Source organism: Aethalodelphis obliquidens, unplaced genomic scaffold, assembly GCF_003676395.1.
Source record: "Aethalodelphis obliquidens isolate GAN/ISIS:26980383/991018 unplaced genomic scaffold, ASM367639v1 scaffold18, whole genome shotgun sequence".
In the NCBI taxonomy this organism is placed as follows: Eukaryota; Metazoa; Chordata; class Mammalia; order Artiodactyla; family Delphinidae; genus Aethalodelphis; species Aethalodelphis obliquidens.
Window position 1 is genome coordinate 26152978 of NW_020837962.1, and position 16360 is coordinate 26169337.

General features: G+C 41.3%; 1 protein-coding gene across 1 annotated transcript in view; it reads left to right on the forward strand.

Annotated features, from left to right (window-relative positions):
* The window catches only part of PAK5 (p21 (RAC1) activated kinase 5), a 116180-nt gene extending 102676 nt beyond the window's left edge, over positions 1 to 13504 (forward strand). Inside the window, exons 6-8 of the mRNA XM_027118343.1 lie at positions 8460 to 8585; positions 11116 to 11250; positions 13349 to 13504. Coding sequence (XP_026974144.1) covers positions 8460 to 8585; positions 11116 to 11250; positions 13349 to 13504 — 417 coding nt within the window. The remainder of the gene's footprint in view (positions 1 to 8459; positions 8586 to 11115; positions 11251 to 13348) is intronic.
* Positions 13505 to 16360: the final 2856 nt, after the last annotated feature.

The window sequence follows — 16360 nt, forward strand, 5'->3', positions numbered from 1 at the left end:
TTTTGATGATGGCCATTCTGACTGGTGTGAGATGATATCTCATTGTAGTTTTGATTTGCATTTCTCTAATGATTAATGATGTTGAGCATTCTTTCATGTGTTTGTTGGCAGTCTGTATATCTTCTTTGGAGAAATGTCTATTTAGGTCTTCTGCCCATTTTTGGATTGGGTTGTTTGTTTTCTTGTTATTGAGCTGCATGAGCTGCTTGTAAATTTTGGAGATTAATCCTTTGTCGGTTGCTTCATTTGCAAATATTTTCTCCCATTCTGAGGGTTGTCTTTTGGTCTTGTTTATGGTTTCCTTTGCTGTGCAAAAGCTTTGAAGTTTCATTAGGTCCCATTTGTTTATTTTTGTTTTTATTTCCATTACTCTAGGAGGTGGGTCAGAAAGGATCTTGCTTTGATTTATGTCATAGAGTGTTCTGCCTATGTTTTCCTCTAAGAGTTTGATAGTTTCTGGCCTTACATTTAGGTCTTTAATCCATTTTGAGCTTATTTTTGTGTATGGTGTTAGGGAGTGATCTAATCTCATACTTTTACATGTACCTGTCCAGTTTTCCCAGCACCACTTATTGAAGAGGCTGTCCTTTCTCCATTGTACATTACTGCCACCTTTATCAAAGATAAGGTGTCCATATGTGCATGGGTTTATCTCTGGGCTTTCTATCCTGTTCCATTGATCTATCTTTCTGTTTTTGTGCCAGTACCATACCGTCTTGATGACTGTAGCTTTGTAGTATAGTCTGAAGTCAGGGAGCCTGATTCCTCCAGTTCCTTCTTTCGTTCTCAAGATTGCTTTGGCTATTCGGGGTCTTTTGTGTTTCCATACAAATTGTGAAATTTTTTGTTCTAGTTCTGTGAAAAATGCCAGTGGTAGTTTGATAGGGATTGCATTGAATCTATAGATCGCTTTGGGTAGTAGAGTCATTTTCACAATGTTGATTCTTCCAATCCAAGAACATGGTATATCTCTCCATCTATTTATATCATCTTTAATTTCTTTCATCAGTGTCTTATAATTTTCTGCATACAGGTCTTTTGTCTCCTTAGGTAGGTTTATTCCTAGATATTTTATTCTTTTTGTTGCAATGGTAAATGGGAGTGTTTTCTTGATTTCACTTTCAGATTTTTCATCATTAGTATATAGGAATGCCAGAGATTTCTGTGCATTAATTTTGTATCCTGCCACTTTACCAAATTCATTGATTAGCTCTAGTAGTTTTCTGGTAGCACCTTTAGGGTTCTCTATGTATAGGATCATGTCATCTGCAAACAGTGACAGCTTTACTTCTTCTTTTCCAATTTGGATTCCTTTTATTTCCTTTTCTTCTCTGATTGCTGTGGCTAAAACTTCCAAAACTATGTTGAATAAGAGTGGTGAGAGTGGGCAACCTTGTCTTGTTCCTGATCTTAGTGGAAATGCTTTCAGTTTTTCACCATTGAGGATGATGTTTGCTGTGGGCTTGTCATATATGGCCTTTATTATGTTGAGGAAAGTTCCCTCTATGCCTACTTTCTGCAGGGTTTTTATCATAAATGGGTGTTGAATTTTGTCAAAAGCTTTCTCTGCATCTATTGAGATGATCATATGGTTTTTCTCCTTCAATTTGTTAATATGGTTTATCACATTGATAGATTTGCGTATATTGAAGAATCCTTGCATTCCTGGAATAAACCCCACTTGATCATGGTGTATGATCCTTTTAATGTGCTGTTGGATTCTGTTTGCTAGTATTTTGTTGAGGATTTTTGCATCTATGTTCATCAGTGATATTGGCCTGTAGTTTTCTTTCTTTGTGACATCCTTGTCTGGTTTTGGTATCAAGGTGATGGTGGCCTCGTAGAAGGAGTTAGGGAGTGGTCCTCCCTCTGCTATATTTTGGAAGAGTTTGAGAAGGATAGGTGTTAGCTCTTCTCTAAATGTTTGATAGAATTCGCCTGTGAAGCCATCTGGTCCTGGGCTTTTCTTTGTTGGAAGATTTTTAATCACAGTTTCAATTTCAGTGCTTGTGATTGGTCTGTTCATATTTTCTATCTCTTCCTGATTCAGTCTTGGCAGGTTGTGCATTTCTAAGAATTTGTCCATTTCTTCCAGATTGTCCATTTTATTGGCATAGAGGTGCTTGTAGTAATCTCTCATGATCTCTTTTATCTCTGCAGTGTCAGTTGTTACCTCTCCTTTTTCATTTCTAATTCTATTGATTTGAGTCTTCTCCCTTTTTTTCTTGATGAGTCTGGCTAGTGGTTTATCTATTTTGTTTATCTTCTCAAAGAACCAGCTTTTAGTTTTATTGATCTTTGCTATTGTTTCCTTCATTTCTTTTTCATTTATTTCTGATCTGATTTTTATGATTTCTTTCCTTCTGCTAGCTTTGGGGTTTTTTTGTTCTTCTTTCTCTAATTGCTTGAGGTGCAAGGTTAGGTTGTTTATTCGAGATGTTTCCTGCTTCTTAAGGTGGGCTTGTATTGCTATAAACTTCCCCCTTAGAACTGCTTTTGCTGCATCCCATAGGTTTTGGGTCGTTGTGTCTCCATTGTCATTTGTTTCTAGGTATTTTTTGATTTCCTCTTTGATTTCTTCAGTGATCTCTTCATTATTAAGTAGTGTATTGTTTAGCCTCCATGTGTTTGTATTTTTTACAGATCTTTTCCTGTAATTGATATCTAGTCTCATGGCGTTGTGGTCAGAAAAGATACTTGATACAATTTCAATTTTCTTAAATTTACCAAGGCTTGATTTGTGACCTAAGATATGATCTATCCTGGAGAATGTTCCATGAGCACTTGAGAAAAATGTGTATTCTGTTGTTTTTGGATGGAGTGTCCTATAAATATCAATTAAGTCCATCTTGTTTAATGTATCATTTAAAGCTTGTGTTTCCTTATTTATTTTCATTTTGGATGATCTGTCCATTGGTGAAAGTGGGGTGTTTAAGTCCCCTACTATGAATGTGTTACTGTCGATTTCCCCTTTTATGGCTGTTAGTATTTGCCTTATGTATTGAGGTGCTCCTATGTTGGGTGCATAAATATTTACAATTGTTATATCTTCTTCTTGGATCGATCCCTTGATCATTATGTAGTGTCCTTCTTTGTCTCTTTTAATAGTCCTTATTTTAAAGTCTATTTTGTCTGATATGAGAATTGCTACTCCAGCTTTCTTTTGGCTTCCATTTGCATGGAATATCTTTTTCCATCCCCTTACTTTCAGTCTGTATGTGTCTCTAGGTCTGAAGTGGGTCTCTTGTAGACAGCATATATAAGGGTCTTGTTTTTGTATCCATTCAGCTAATCTGTGTCTTTTGGTGGGAGCATTTAGTCCATTTACATTTAAGGTAATTATAGATATGTATGTTCCTATTCCCATTTTCTAAATTGTTTTGGGTTCGTTATTATAGGTCTTTTCCTTCTCTTGTGTTTCTTGCCTAGAGAAGATCCTTTAGCATTTGTTGTAAAGCTGGTTTGGTGGTGCTGAACTCTCTCAGCTTTTGCTTGTCTGTAAAGGTTTTAATTTCTCCATCAAATCTGAATGAGATCCTTGCTGGGTAGAGTAGTCTTGGCTGCATGTTTTTCTCCTTCATCGCTTTCAGTATGTCCTGCCACTCCCTTCTGGCTTGTAGGGTTTCTGCTGAGAGATCAGCTGTTAACCTTATGGGGATTCCCTTATGTGTTATTTGTTGTTTTTCCCTTGCTGCTTTTAATATGCTTTCTTTGTATTTAATTTTTGACAGTTTGATTAATATGTGTCTTGGCGTATTTCTCCTTGTATTTATCTTGTATGGGACTCTCTGTGCTTCCTGGACTTGATTAACTATTTCCTTTCCCATATTAGGGAAGTTTTCAACTATAATCTCTTCAAATATTTTCTCAGTCCCTTTCTTTTTCTCTTCTTCTTCTGGAACCCCTATAATTCGAATGTTGGTGCGTTTAATGTTGTCCCAGAGGTCTCTGAGACTGTCCTCAGTTCTTTTCATTCTTTTTTCTTTATTCTGCTCTGCAGTAGTTATTTCCACTATTTTATCTTCCAGGTCACTTATCCGTTCTTCTGCCTCAGTTATTCTGCTATTGATCCCATCTAGAGTACTTTTAATTTCATTTATTGTGTTGTTCATCGTTGCTTGTTTCATCTTTAGTTCTTCTAGGTCCTTGTTAACTGATTCTTGCATTTTGTCCAATCTATTGTCCATTCTATCTCCAAGATTTCGGATCAACCTTACTATCATTATTCTGAATTCTCTTTCAGGTAGACTGCCTATTTCCTCTTCATTTGTTAGGTCTGGTGCATTTTTATCTTGCTCCTTTATCTGCTGTGTGTTTTTCTGTCTTCTCATTTTGCTTATCTTACTGTGTTTGGGGTCTCCTTTTGCAGGCTGCAGGTTTGTAGTTCCTCCTGTTTTTGATGTCTGTCTCCAGTGGCTAAGGTTGGTTCAGTGGGTTGTGTAGGCTTCCTGGTGGAGGGGGCTAGTGCCTGTGTTGTGGTGGATGAGGCTGGATCTTGTCTCTCTAGTGGGCAGGTTCACGTCTGGTGGTGTGTTTGGGGGTGTCTGTGGCCTTATTATGATTTCAGGCAGCCTCTCTGCTAATGGGTGGGGTTGTGTTCCTGTTTTGCTAGTTGTTTGGCATAGGTTTTCCAGCACTGTGGCTTGCTGGTCGTTGAGTGAAGCTGGGTGCTGGTGTTAAGATGGAGGTCTCTGGGAGATTTTCGCCGTTTGATATTATGTGGAGCTGGGAGGTCTCTTGTTGATCAGTGTCCTGAAGTTGGCTGTCCTACCTCAGAGGCAGAGCCCTGCCTCCTGGCTGGAGCACCAAAAGCTTTTCATCCACAGGCTCAGGATAAAAGGGAAAAAAAGTAGAGGGAATTAGTAGAAGTATGAGGAAAGAAAGAAGGAAAGGAGGGTCGGAAGGAAGGAAGAAAGAAAGAAAGAAGCAAAGAAGGAAAGAAGGCAAGAAGGAAAGAAAGGAGGGAGGGAGGGAGGAAGGAAGGAAGGAGGGAAAGAAGGAAAAAAGACAGAAAGAAAGAAGATACAGTAAAAATAAAATAAAGTATAATAAAGTTATTGAATTAAAAAATTCTTATTTAGAAGAAAAAAAAAAAAAGGGACGGAAAGAACCTTAGGACAAATGTTGGAAGCAAAGCTATACCGACAAAATCTTACACAGAAGCATACACATACACCCTCACTAAAAGAGGTAAATGGGGAAAAATCCTAAATCTTGCTGTCAGAGACCACCTCCTCAATTTGGGATGATTCGTTGTCTAAAGGAGGGAAGGAAGGACAGAAAGAAAGAAAGAAAGAACGAAGGTAAAGTATAATAAGGTTTTTAAAATTAATTATTAAGAAAAAAAAATTTAAAAAAAAAAACATGGACGGATAGAACCCTAGGACAAATGGTGGAAGCAAGACTATACAGACAAGATCTCACACAGAAGCATACACATACACATTCACAAAAAGAGGAAAGGGGAAAAAATCATAGATCTTGCTCCTAAAGTCCACTTCCTTAATTTGGGATGATTGGTTGTCTATTCAGGTATTCCACAGATGCAGGGTACATCAAGTTGATTGTGGAGCTTTAATCCGCTGCTTCTGAGGCTGCTGGGAGAGATTTCCCTTTCTCTTCTTTGTTCTCACAGCTCCCAGGGCTAAGCTTTGGATTTGGCCCTGCCTCTGCGTGTAGATCGCTGGAGGGCGTCTGTCTTTTGCTCAGACAGGATGGGGTTAAAAGAGCCGCTGATTGGGGGCTCTGGCGCACTCAGGCCGGCGGGGACGAAGGGGCACAGAGTGCGGGGCGGGCCCGCGGCGGCAAAGGCCGGCGTGACTTTGCACCAGCCTGAGGCGCGCCGTGCGCTCTCCCGGGGAAGTTGTCCCTGGATCCCGGGAACCCGGCAGTGGCGGGCTGCACAGGCTCCGCGGAAGAGGGGTGTGGAGAGTGACCCGTGCTCGCACACAGGCCCCTCGGTGGCGGCAGCAGCAGCCCTAACTTCTCCCGCCCGCCTCTGGGGTCCGCGCTTTCAGCCGCGGCTCGCGCCCGTCTCTGGGGTTCGCGCTTTTAGCCGCGGCTCGCGCCCGTCTCTGGAGCTCCCCCAAGCAGCGCTCTTAAACCCCTCTCCTCATGCCCCAGGAAACAAAGAGGGAAGGAAAAGTCTCCTGCCTCTTCTGCAGGTGCAGGGTTCTACCCGGAATCCCTCCCGGCCAGCCGTGGTGCACCAACCCCCTCAGGCTGTGTTCAAGCCGCCAACCCCAGTCCTCTCCCTGCGCTCCGGCCTCAGCTCGCAGCCCCGCCCGCCCCGGCGGGTGAGCAGACAAGCCTCTCGAGCTGGTGAGTGCCGGTCGGCACCGATCCTCTGTGCGGGAATCTCCCCGCTTTGCCCTCCGCACCCGTTGCTGTGCACTCCTCCGCAGCTTTGAAGCTCCCCCCTCCGCCTCCCGCAGTCTCCGCCCGCGAAGGGGCTTCCTAGAGTGTGGAAACTTTTCCTCCTTCACAGCTCCCTCCCACTGGTGCAGGTGCCATCCCTATTCTTTTGTCTCTGTTTTTTCTTTTGCCCTACCCAGGTACATGGGGAGTTTCTTGCCTTTTGGGAGGTCTGAGGTCTTCTGCCAGCCTTCAGTAGGTGTTCTGTAGGAGTTGTTCCACGTGTAGATGTATTTCTGGTGTATCTGTGGGGAGGAAGGTGATCTCCGCGTCTTACTCTTCCGCCATCTTCCGCCTTCCCTCGAGTCAACCGATCTTTGACAAGGGAGAAAAGGCAGTAAAATGGAGCAAAGATGGTCTTTTCAACAAGTGGTATTGGAATAACTGGACATCCACATGCCAAAAAAATGAATCTAGACACAGACTGTATACCCTTCACAAAAATTAACTCCATGTGGAGTTAAAAAGAGTATCTAGCAAGAGCACCTAAAAAGAGAAGAGGTGAGAGTTGGGACCCAAACTCCTGGAAGCCCCAGTATTTAAGTTGTGGGCAGCAGAGGTAGAGCCAGAAAAAAAGGTTGAAAAAAGTTCAGAGAGGTATCAAGAGAATCAAGGGAGAATTTGTGCCTTAGAGACTATACCTTTGATCTATGGAAATTTTAACTTCAAATGACCATTCTGAACCATTGCCAAACAATGCCTGAATCATTGATTTTTTTTGTTTTGTTTTGTTTTGTTTTCATTTAATGTATTCTGTCATCACCAATAATCCTAAGTGGCAATCCTTTTCAATGAGTCTATCTGAAGTTCAGACCAGGTCACCATGAACAAGAATCAAGCCTCCCAGAAATAAACTGAATCCTGGTCACCTAGAATATATAAACTGGCAGGGTGCCTGAGGGTGCAGTATGTTCTTAAGAGTATTCTTAAAGGCTTCGGGAAAGAAATTTCAGGGTGTTTTTCTTTTTGATGACCTCTAATGTAAATAACATATATGTATATTGGATAATTAAGATGACCACCTTGTACCCCTGGTAACTAATTGTTCACACCCAGTTTCTATGCCATCATTTCCACTTGCATTGATATTCACTTTGGCAACTTCAATTGTCCTGAGAAAAGGAGGAAAACCAAAAGAAAAGGGGAGCCAGTACTTAAAGTGATATCTCAGCATCCTTTATAAATGGGGTCTTGCGATAATTCAAACATAGAAATGAGGTTGGTTATTTGAATCATCTCATGGTACTTAGAAATCTAAATGTCTTCGGTGTAAAAAAAACCCCTAAATTGCAGCAGTTTGTACAAAACTCGTGTTGAGAATAGCAGTTTACTTACACTAAAGCATCATCTCTTACATTAAATGAAAGTAGTAGGTTTGAATTTTAATAAATTTGTTTTGGGTGTATTGTAAATTTTGGAGTTTCATAATTTTATAAAAGATAGCAGCAGCAGGAGTTAAACATTTGCAAATCAATCCTGCTGGAGCCATAAGAGGTTTTTTCACTAAAATGGATTGTACCTTTCCAATAAAAGGGTCTGATAGCCCCTTCTCTGGTATTTTCAAGGCCTGTTAACAAGAGATGGTGGTTTTGTTTTGAATTTGAAACTCTTTCCATATTTCTATATCTCGAAGCCAGTATTTTTTAAAATTTATTGAAACATAGTTGATTTGCAGTGTTGTGTTAGTTTCTGGTGTACAGCAAAGTGATTCGGTTATACATATATATAAGAGTTTGCATCTGCTAATCCCAAACTCCCAGTCCATCCCTCTCCCACCCCCCCTCCACTCCCACTTGGCAACCACCAGTCTGTTCCCTATGTCTGTGAGTCTGTTTCCCATGTCTGTGAGTCTGTTTCTGTTTCGAAGATAAGTTCATTTGTGTCATAGTTTAGATTCCACACATAAGTGATATTGTATGGTATCTGTCCTTCTCTTTCTGACTTTCTTCACTTAGTATGATAATCTGTAGGTCTGTCCATGTTGCTGCAAATGTCAGAGCCAGCATTTTTATATTGTTCGTTTGTTGCATTCCTTTCCTTTTCAGATAAAGTTGTCTGACTTTGGTTTCTGTGCTCAAGTTTCCAAAGAAGTGCCAAAGAGGAAATCACTGGTTGGCACACCCTACTGGATGGCACCTGAGGTGATTTCTAGGCTGCCTTATGGAACAGAGGTAAGGGAGTGATGGTCATTGTTGGGGAGTGGCAGGGTCTGGTTAGGCTCTGGATGCAGGGGTTCTGAGATCGTTAATGACCACAGGAGATCAGGGTCATGACTTTTAACTCCACATTTGATCCCCATTCACTAGGCTTGTCACAGAGTAGGTTGTGGAAGAAGGGAGACTGGCCATCCCTGGGATATTGCCACAACATTGATCCAGGAGCGTATTTGGGTCCCAAGTTGACAGTGGGAGAGAGTCACTCAAACTAATATCTTACCCTCAGGGCCAAGCGTGCACAAAGCGAGAAAATGCAACCTGAAAAGTGGCCGGAGACACACAGATGAGTAGCTGTGATGATTCGAAGGATAGAACGTCAGAGAAAGCGCCACAGGATTGGGGTTAATATTTGGATGAGAAATAATGCTTTGCTATAGGAAAACTCATATACGAATATTGCAACATATTTTAAAATATGGCAAAATGTTTGTTTCCTCTGAAAAGGAAATAATCACTCATAGTCTATCTTTTAATTGGTTTTTGTTTTTTTAATCAAAAAAATGTTTGATCTTTTTTTATTGAATGAAAGATTCTTTAAATTCTACAGTGCTTTATAATTTTTTAAAGTTTCACACACGTGGGCTTCCCTGGTGGCGCAGTGGTTGAGAGTCCGCCTGCCGATGCAGGGGACACGGGTTCGTGCCCCAGTCCGGGAAGATCCCACGTGCCGCGGAGCGGCTGGGCCTGTGAGCCATGGCCGCTGAGCCTGCGTGTCCAGAGCCTGTGCTCCACAATGGGAGAGGCCACAACAGTGAGAGGCCCGTGTACTGCAAAAAAAAAAAAAAAAAAAAATTTCACACACATGATTTCATATAATTCTATAATAAACTTCCCTTTTTAAAAAAATTCTCTATCCCTGTACTGCCCTTCCTCCTTTCCCTCTCCCCACTGGTAACCGCTAGTTTGTTCTCTGTCTCCATGAGTCTGCTTCCTTTTTGCTTTATTCACTAGTTTGTTGTAGTTTTTAGATTCCACAGATAAGTGATATCATACAGTATTTGTCTTTCTCTGTCTGACTTGTTTCCCTTAGCATAATGCCCTCCAAGTCCATCCATGTTGCTGCAAATGGCAAAATTTCATTCTTTTTTATGGCTGAGTAGTATTCCATTGTATATATACCACATCTTCTTTATCCATTCATCTGTTGATGGACACTTAGATTGCTTCCATACCTGCTCATAATCTATTAAGGGACAAGGTTTGGATACATAAAACGAGGGGCCAGAAGTGGAGGAGGGCCTTCTAGGGGGATGATAGTGTGAGTAGAAGCTCTGAGACACACACACACTACACACACATACACACAGAGGCAAGGAGCTCGTTTCGCCCGGGCACACAGTGTTTCCACACATCATGGTGCAGACGGTGATCCTAAGAGAGGAGAAGCCTGCAGGTGGTGGCACAGACCAGTGAGCAAAGGAGAGTGGCAGAAGTTCAGGCGGACTCTGCTCTCTTTCCCCAGTTTACTTGCCCTTGGATGAATAACTGTGGTCCCAAGAGCATCAATTCTCAGTGAAGGTCACTGTGCGGGTGAGAGCAGGAGTATGAATAACTGATAAGAGGTGTAATGAGGCTGGGAGGGGAGGCGACAGTGCCTGGGAATTTATAGCACGGCTGTGGCTCCTCCTTATCCTGACTTCCCATTCTTTACCCAGAAAGGATTGCTTGTTGTCTCTCCCTTTCCTTCCCTCCATTCCCTGAACATGGTTTTATAGATCATGGTTTTGTGCACACTGCTTCAAAGTGATAAAACACAAAGGAATGGGTTTCCCTGGTGGCACAGTGGTTGAGAGTCCGCCTGCTGATGCAGGGGACACGGGTTCGTGCCCTGGTCAGGGATGATCCCACATGCCGCGGAGTGGCTGGACCCGTGAGCCATGGCCGCTGAGCCTGCGCGTCCGGAGCATGTGCTCCGCAGCGGGAAAGGCCACATCAGTGAGAGGCCCGCGTACCGCTAAAAAAATAAAAATTAAAAAGAAAACAAAGAAAAATAATACGGCGGCAAAACACTATTTTTAAAAATCAAATTAATAGAAGAATCAGTATATATTGTGCTGTGCAATGTAGCTCTTTGGAGTTTGTTATGAATATGCCAAAAACTTTTCTTATTTTCTTATGGTTTAAATGCAACTTTCCTCTCTGTTCATAACATAAAACTTTGGATGGTTTTCACATCTGCCCTGTAGACCATGAACCACCCAAGTTAAAAGGATTAGAAGAAAGTTCTAAACTTCAGTGTTAAGACATTCACGTGTATCTAATTGTCAGAATCTTCATTGAAGTTGTATTTTAAAAGCAGACAAAGACCATTAGCAAACACTTGGTCACTCAACAATTCAGCCTATATATATGAATTGTATATTTTGAGAGGTTACAAATCCCATGTTAATTTATGAATGAGTATGAATCTATTGGGGTCCCTGACACATCCAACCTTTCAGAAGGTTCTCTTTGCCTGAGATAATCAGTGTGGTGTGCCTAACAGGTGGACATCTGGTCTCTCGGGATCATGGTGATAGAGATGATTGACGGCGAGCCCCCCTACTTCAATGAGCCTCCCCTCCAGGCCATGCGGCGGATCCGGGACAGTTTACCTCCAAGAGTGAAGGACCTGCACAAGGTGAGAAGCAGCAACCGTTGCTGAAGTTCAACATCATTCTTCGATTTTTCCGTCTCTCTGTAGTTTTAAAGACTGGCATATCGCATCCAGGAGTAGATCCTGGTTTATGGGCATGGACTTTGGAATTCGAGTTGCTTGCATTCAGAGCTCTGCTATTCTTGTTCACTCGCTTGGGCAAGTGAGTCAGCCACTCCATCTCTGAAGCGCATCTGTAAAATGGGGTACAGCTGCTCCTCTTTCATGGGGTTGGCTCTACTCTGCACTCCCTCCTTGAGAATCTATTGCATGCTGGGGATTGTTCTAATGGCCGGGATATAGCAGCTCAAAACCCCACATTTCCTGACTTTCATAGAGGTTGCATTCTAGTTGGGGAAGCAGTTAATAAACCACACACAGATGGATGAATAAAATAATTTCAGAGAGTGGTACCTGCTATGAAGCAAATAGAACACTGTGATGTGATGGAAGGGGCCGGAGAGGGGGCTGGAAGCTAGTTCTGGCTGAGGGGTGAAAGAGGCCCTTTCAGGGGACTGGAGCCTGATTGGAAAGAAGGAGTAAGTTATGCAAAAAGATCTGGGAGAAAAATGTCCCAGGCAGAGGGAGGAGCGGTGTGAAGACCCTCAGCTAGAGCAAAGTGGTCATGGGGAAAGGGTGAGGCATGTTGGAGGGTAGGCAGGGGCTAGATTGTGCAGGGCAAAGAGCAACATGTTTAAGGGACCAAGTAGGGCCTTTCCTGTTTTCCAAAGATTGTCAAGTAGGGCCAAGCTCAGAACATATGATACTAAGTCAAAGAACTGCCACTGTGGGGGCCACCAGTGGGGGCAGAGCTTGCTGAGAGGTGCTGTCTCCACAGATCAACTCTATAAATGCTGACCCCTCCCATCCGCCTCCTGACAATAAGAGAGGGAGTGAGGCTGCCTTAGGTGAGGGGATAGTTTGTAATGGTCGCTTCTCCTCTTCCCTCACCCCTAAACCTTATGGAAGAGCCCCAATAGAATCACTCATAGAGGTTGTGTGGATCTGCCAAAAAGATGGGAGACTGCTTGAATTGAACAGGAGATTGAAATTTGTACTGCATTGGACTGGGTTTAAATAATAAACAGTGGCTAAAATAGTATGGTATCAAATAATCCCACACCCAGTACGAAGGAGTGTGATGTCCTTCAAAGTCACAGACAAGAGCAGCTTTCATCCTAATGGTCAAAAACTGGAAACCTTCCAAGGTTGTTTCCCAGAGGGATAAGTGATATGTGGGATGATTCAGCAGTGAATACTACACAGCAATGCAAAGGATACAGCTTTTGCCACCCACATCACGGATACATCTCACAGACACGATGTCGAGTGAAAGCAGCTAGAGAGAGAAGGGTTGACAGCCAATGACTCCATTTCTATAAAGGACAAAATCAGGTAAAAATTTATCTTATCAGAAGTCAGGATAGTGGTGACCCTTTGCAGGGAGACAGATATTTATTGGAAGGGGGCTGGAGGGAGAGATGTTCCATATTTTGATAGGGGTGGGGAATATATAGGTGTAAATATGTGTTTAAAAAAAACTACTGTAGAATATAAACTTTTTATACGCTCGAATGTACGTAAGCTATACCTCAAAAAGTAAATTACACAAAATTAAAGGAAAAATGCTGTCTCTGTCAGATATCCTTAACAGAAGTTTGTTTCTCTTCAAGAAAGGGATTCCACAAAGCCTAGATTGTTTCAGTGGTTACACAGAAAACTCATTCCATGTTTACACCACTGTTCATCAAACATGTGTGGCCAGCACCTATACACAGTAGGCACTTCATAATAGCTGCTACTGTCGCTATTATACCACTATTATTTTATTTAGTAAATATTCTTTGTCATACCATCATTTACTCCTATTATTTCAGACTTGAAGAAGGTAAGGAAAACAGCATATGTTAAGAAAGGCAATTCCTGCTTTTGCTTCCATAACCTCTTTCTCCTCAACCTGACATTCTGGAATTTGAAGTTGTTGATAGAATGACTTTCCTGGGAATTCTCTGGGAACCCATTTTAGGGGAAGTGGGTTGGGTGTCTGTGTTAGTCCTCAAGATGATATCTTGCGTTTTCACAGGTTTCTTCAGTGCTCCGGGGATTCCTAGACCTGATGTTGGTGAGGGAACCCTCTCAAAGAGCCACAGCCCAGGAACTCCTCGGACATCCATTCTTGAAATTGGCAGGTCCGCCATCTTGCATTGTTCCCCTCATGAGACAATACAGGCATCACTGAGCAGAGGATTCATAGAGGTGACAAAGCTAGATGAGAACATGAGAATAATTCAGGAGAACACAAGGAAACCAGAGAACGTGTAACAGACCTGTATATTCCAGACCAGCTGATTGATGGGACAGTGTGTTGATCGGCAGGGTTTGGCAGACCAGGGCATCTTCTTGTGTCTTAAAGAGGTATCTCTCCACTAACAGCTGGTGTGGTCATTTGGAACACGGCTTTAATAAGTCATTATTATATTTTTCAGCCTTTCATCCAGCAAATCAGAATGACTCAGTACAAACTCCGTTATGATATATCCTAGCCACATGCAGGGTAACGCACAGGATTTTCTATATTGAAAGAATACTTTTCTGGCAAAAAATAGAAAGGGTAACAAAAAGCACTTTTTCTTAATGGTAGCAGTGTAATGTATTTTGCAATGAATTTGTAATTTTTCTGTACAATAGTTTTGATAATTTATAGTACTTTGATGTCACGTAGCCATTGTATCGGTTGAAGTAATACCTGTTTACTAGCAAGAGTTTGAACAAAGTCTTTCCTACTTTTTTATCCCTTTCAGAGAACCAACAATTCTTTAGGAACTTTGAATACTGAATGACTCTCAATCACCGTCAGCTTTAGTAGAATATCTTTCTTATCTTAACAAGTGTCTTATGTAATGGAAGAAGACTTAAGAGTGATGGTGATGGGGGTGCACATTCCATTTATCCAGCCCAAAATAATACAGTACAATAAAACGTGAGCCACAGTATACCACCAAAAGTACTCCTTGGGAGAAAGTTAAATATTCTGAAAAATCACATTTTCCTTCAAGCCTGTTAGTAGCAAACCATCTTTTGCACAGCAGGATGTTTCCCCTAGTACCCTCTCTTAAAGGGGTACGATGTCCCCTTGGGGCCAAATTTCCCCTCCAAGGAACAATTTTAGTGCTAGGTCATTTGATGTACTTGTAGGAGACTGTGAGCTCCTACCCCTCCGCCATCTTGATCCAACAACCCAGTGCTAGGATCATTTGGACTCCATTCCCCAAACCGAATGTTTCAAGAAGGCTGTGAGAATTCCAGTCTCACAAAGGGAAAAAAGAGAGAAGTGGGCAAGATGTTTGGTTTTGTTCGTTACTGTTGTTAAAACTCTGTGTGCTAGCACACCAAACTCTTGTCTGTAATTTACCTTCGTCGCTATTGTTTCTGTATCATACTGGAAGTCTGGATTCTAGAGAATGAATTAGGGAGCGGGGATTTTCCCGGGTGTGACTCGAATTCAGTTGTGACCATGTTCTGTGTTTCCGACATAGGAGAGTTGTGCTGCTGACTAGATCTTCTTGAATGTTGATAAACACGAATGACTACTACAATACATTTTGTGTTGCTTGTTGGATGAATTTGCATGTTAACTGTAGGCCAATATAGATTTGCCTTTAAGACTCTGGAAAAGCTACATAGTCATCATTAGTTTCTATTACTTCTGCATCCAATGAAAGCCATTTTTTACCAAACTGGAAAACCAGAGGCTTTTCTTAATTTCACATACTGTAACAAATATGAATTTAAAATTGTGAAAATGCTCTGGTTGCTCTAAGCCTAATTAAGAATGTTTGTAATTAATAGGTTGCTAATTATTTATTAAAGTTAAAAAGGAAAAAAAAGGCATAAAATGAACTTCTACTGATTAGATTTTCAGTTTTTCCCTAAACTGGAAATGCCTCATTATAAATAGGATCTATAATTTTGTTTCATAAAACACAGCAAATCAATGTTTTATGTAAAATATTAAAATATTAATATAAGTATGTACGAATTAAAATAATCTAAATCCAGAAAATGGAAGTCCTAAAAGTTCATGGAACAGACTGTATTCATTTAACCAGGACTATGTAGAAATAGAAAGGAAAGAAAAAAATCTTTTCTTAACCAGAGAAAATATTAAAAACCATTGCAGAAAATAGTGGATTTTGGATTCCAAACATTTTCGACAGTGTAATAGAAATTTTTCTGTAATTTTCTTATCACTGCCTCTTTTTTAAAGTCTTCATTGAATTTACCAAAAGTTACTGTAGCTTAAAAGGTTGTGTGAGCACTAACTATTGGCAGAAACTGCACTTGCAAATAAAAATAAATGTTTGCCTTTTTCCCATCGTGTTATTGGAAACTCTGGTAATTTCCTGAATTTGCTTCTTAAATAACAAGAATGGTGTCTTTATGATCTTGAGGAATGCAAATAAGTTGCTATAAAATTATATGTAATATCATGTTGACACGAAGCAAAGATAAATATTCCAATCCCCACAGGTTATAAGCAGTGTAAGACTATGATGTAGATACCACTATTGAAAAAAAAATTAAATTCTGGAAGGCCAAATTCAAGGAAAGCCAGATTCATGGCTGAAGGTTCCTACTCTGCTGTTCCAAAGATGGTGAATTGATCTGATTGCTTTTACCCACGAAAGATATAAAAAAGGAGATGTTCTGGATTAGAGAAGCTCTCTGGTAGACTGGAAGAAAGTGTTGGGCCCCCTCCTCCTGTTTGGGTGACAAGGAAGACATTAACATTTATCCCATGAAGTGATACTGGTAAATAAAGAGTTCATTTCTCACCTGGAAATTTCAGAAAGTGAAAACCCTCAGGAAATAACCTGAGATAGCAGGATGAGACCTCCTAATAGTAGTATATTGTGTGCCAGGGAAGAGAAAGATGAAGGCAACCTTCCCCAGGCAGGTCCCTGAAGCCACTGGAAGGCATAGAAGAATACACCAATTTCTTCTGCTTATGATGGTGCATAGAGAGAGAGCAGGGAACACGGCAACCACTTAACTAAGTAATGGGGTGATACCCAACTTGAAGAGTGCATTGGAG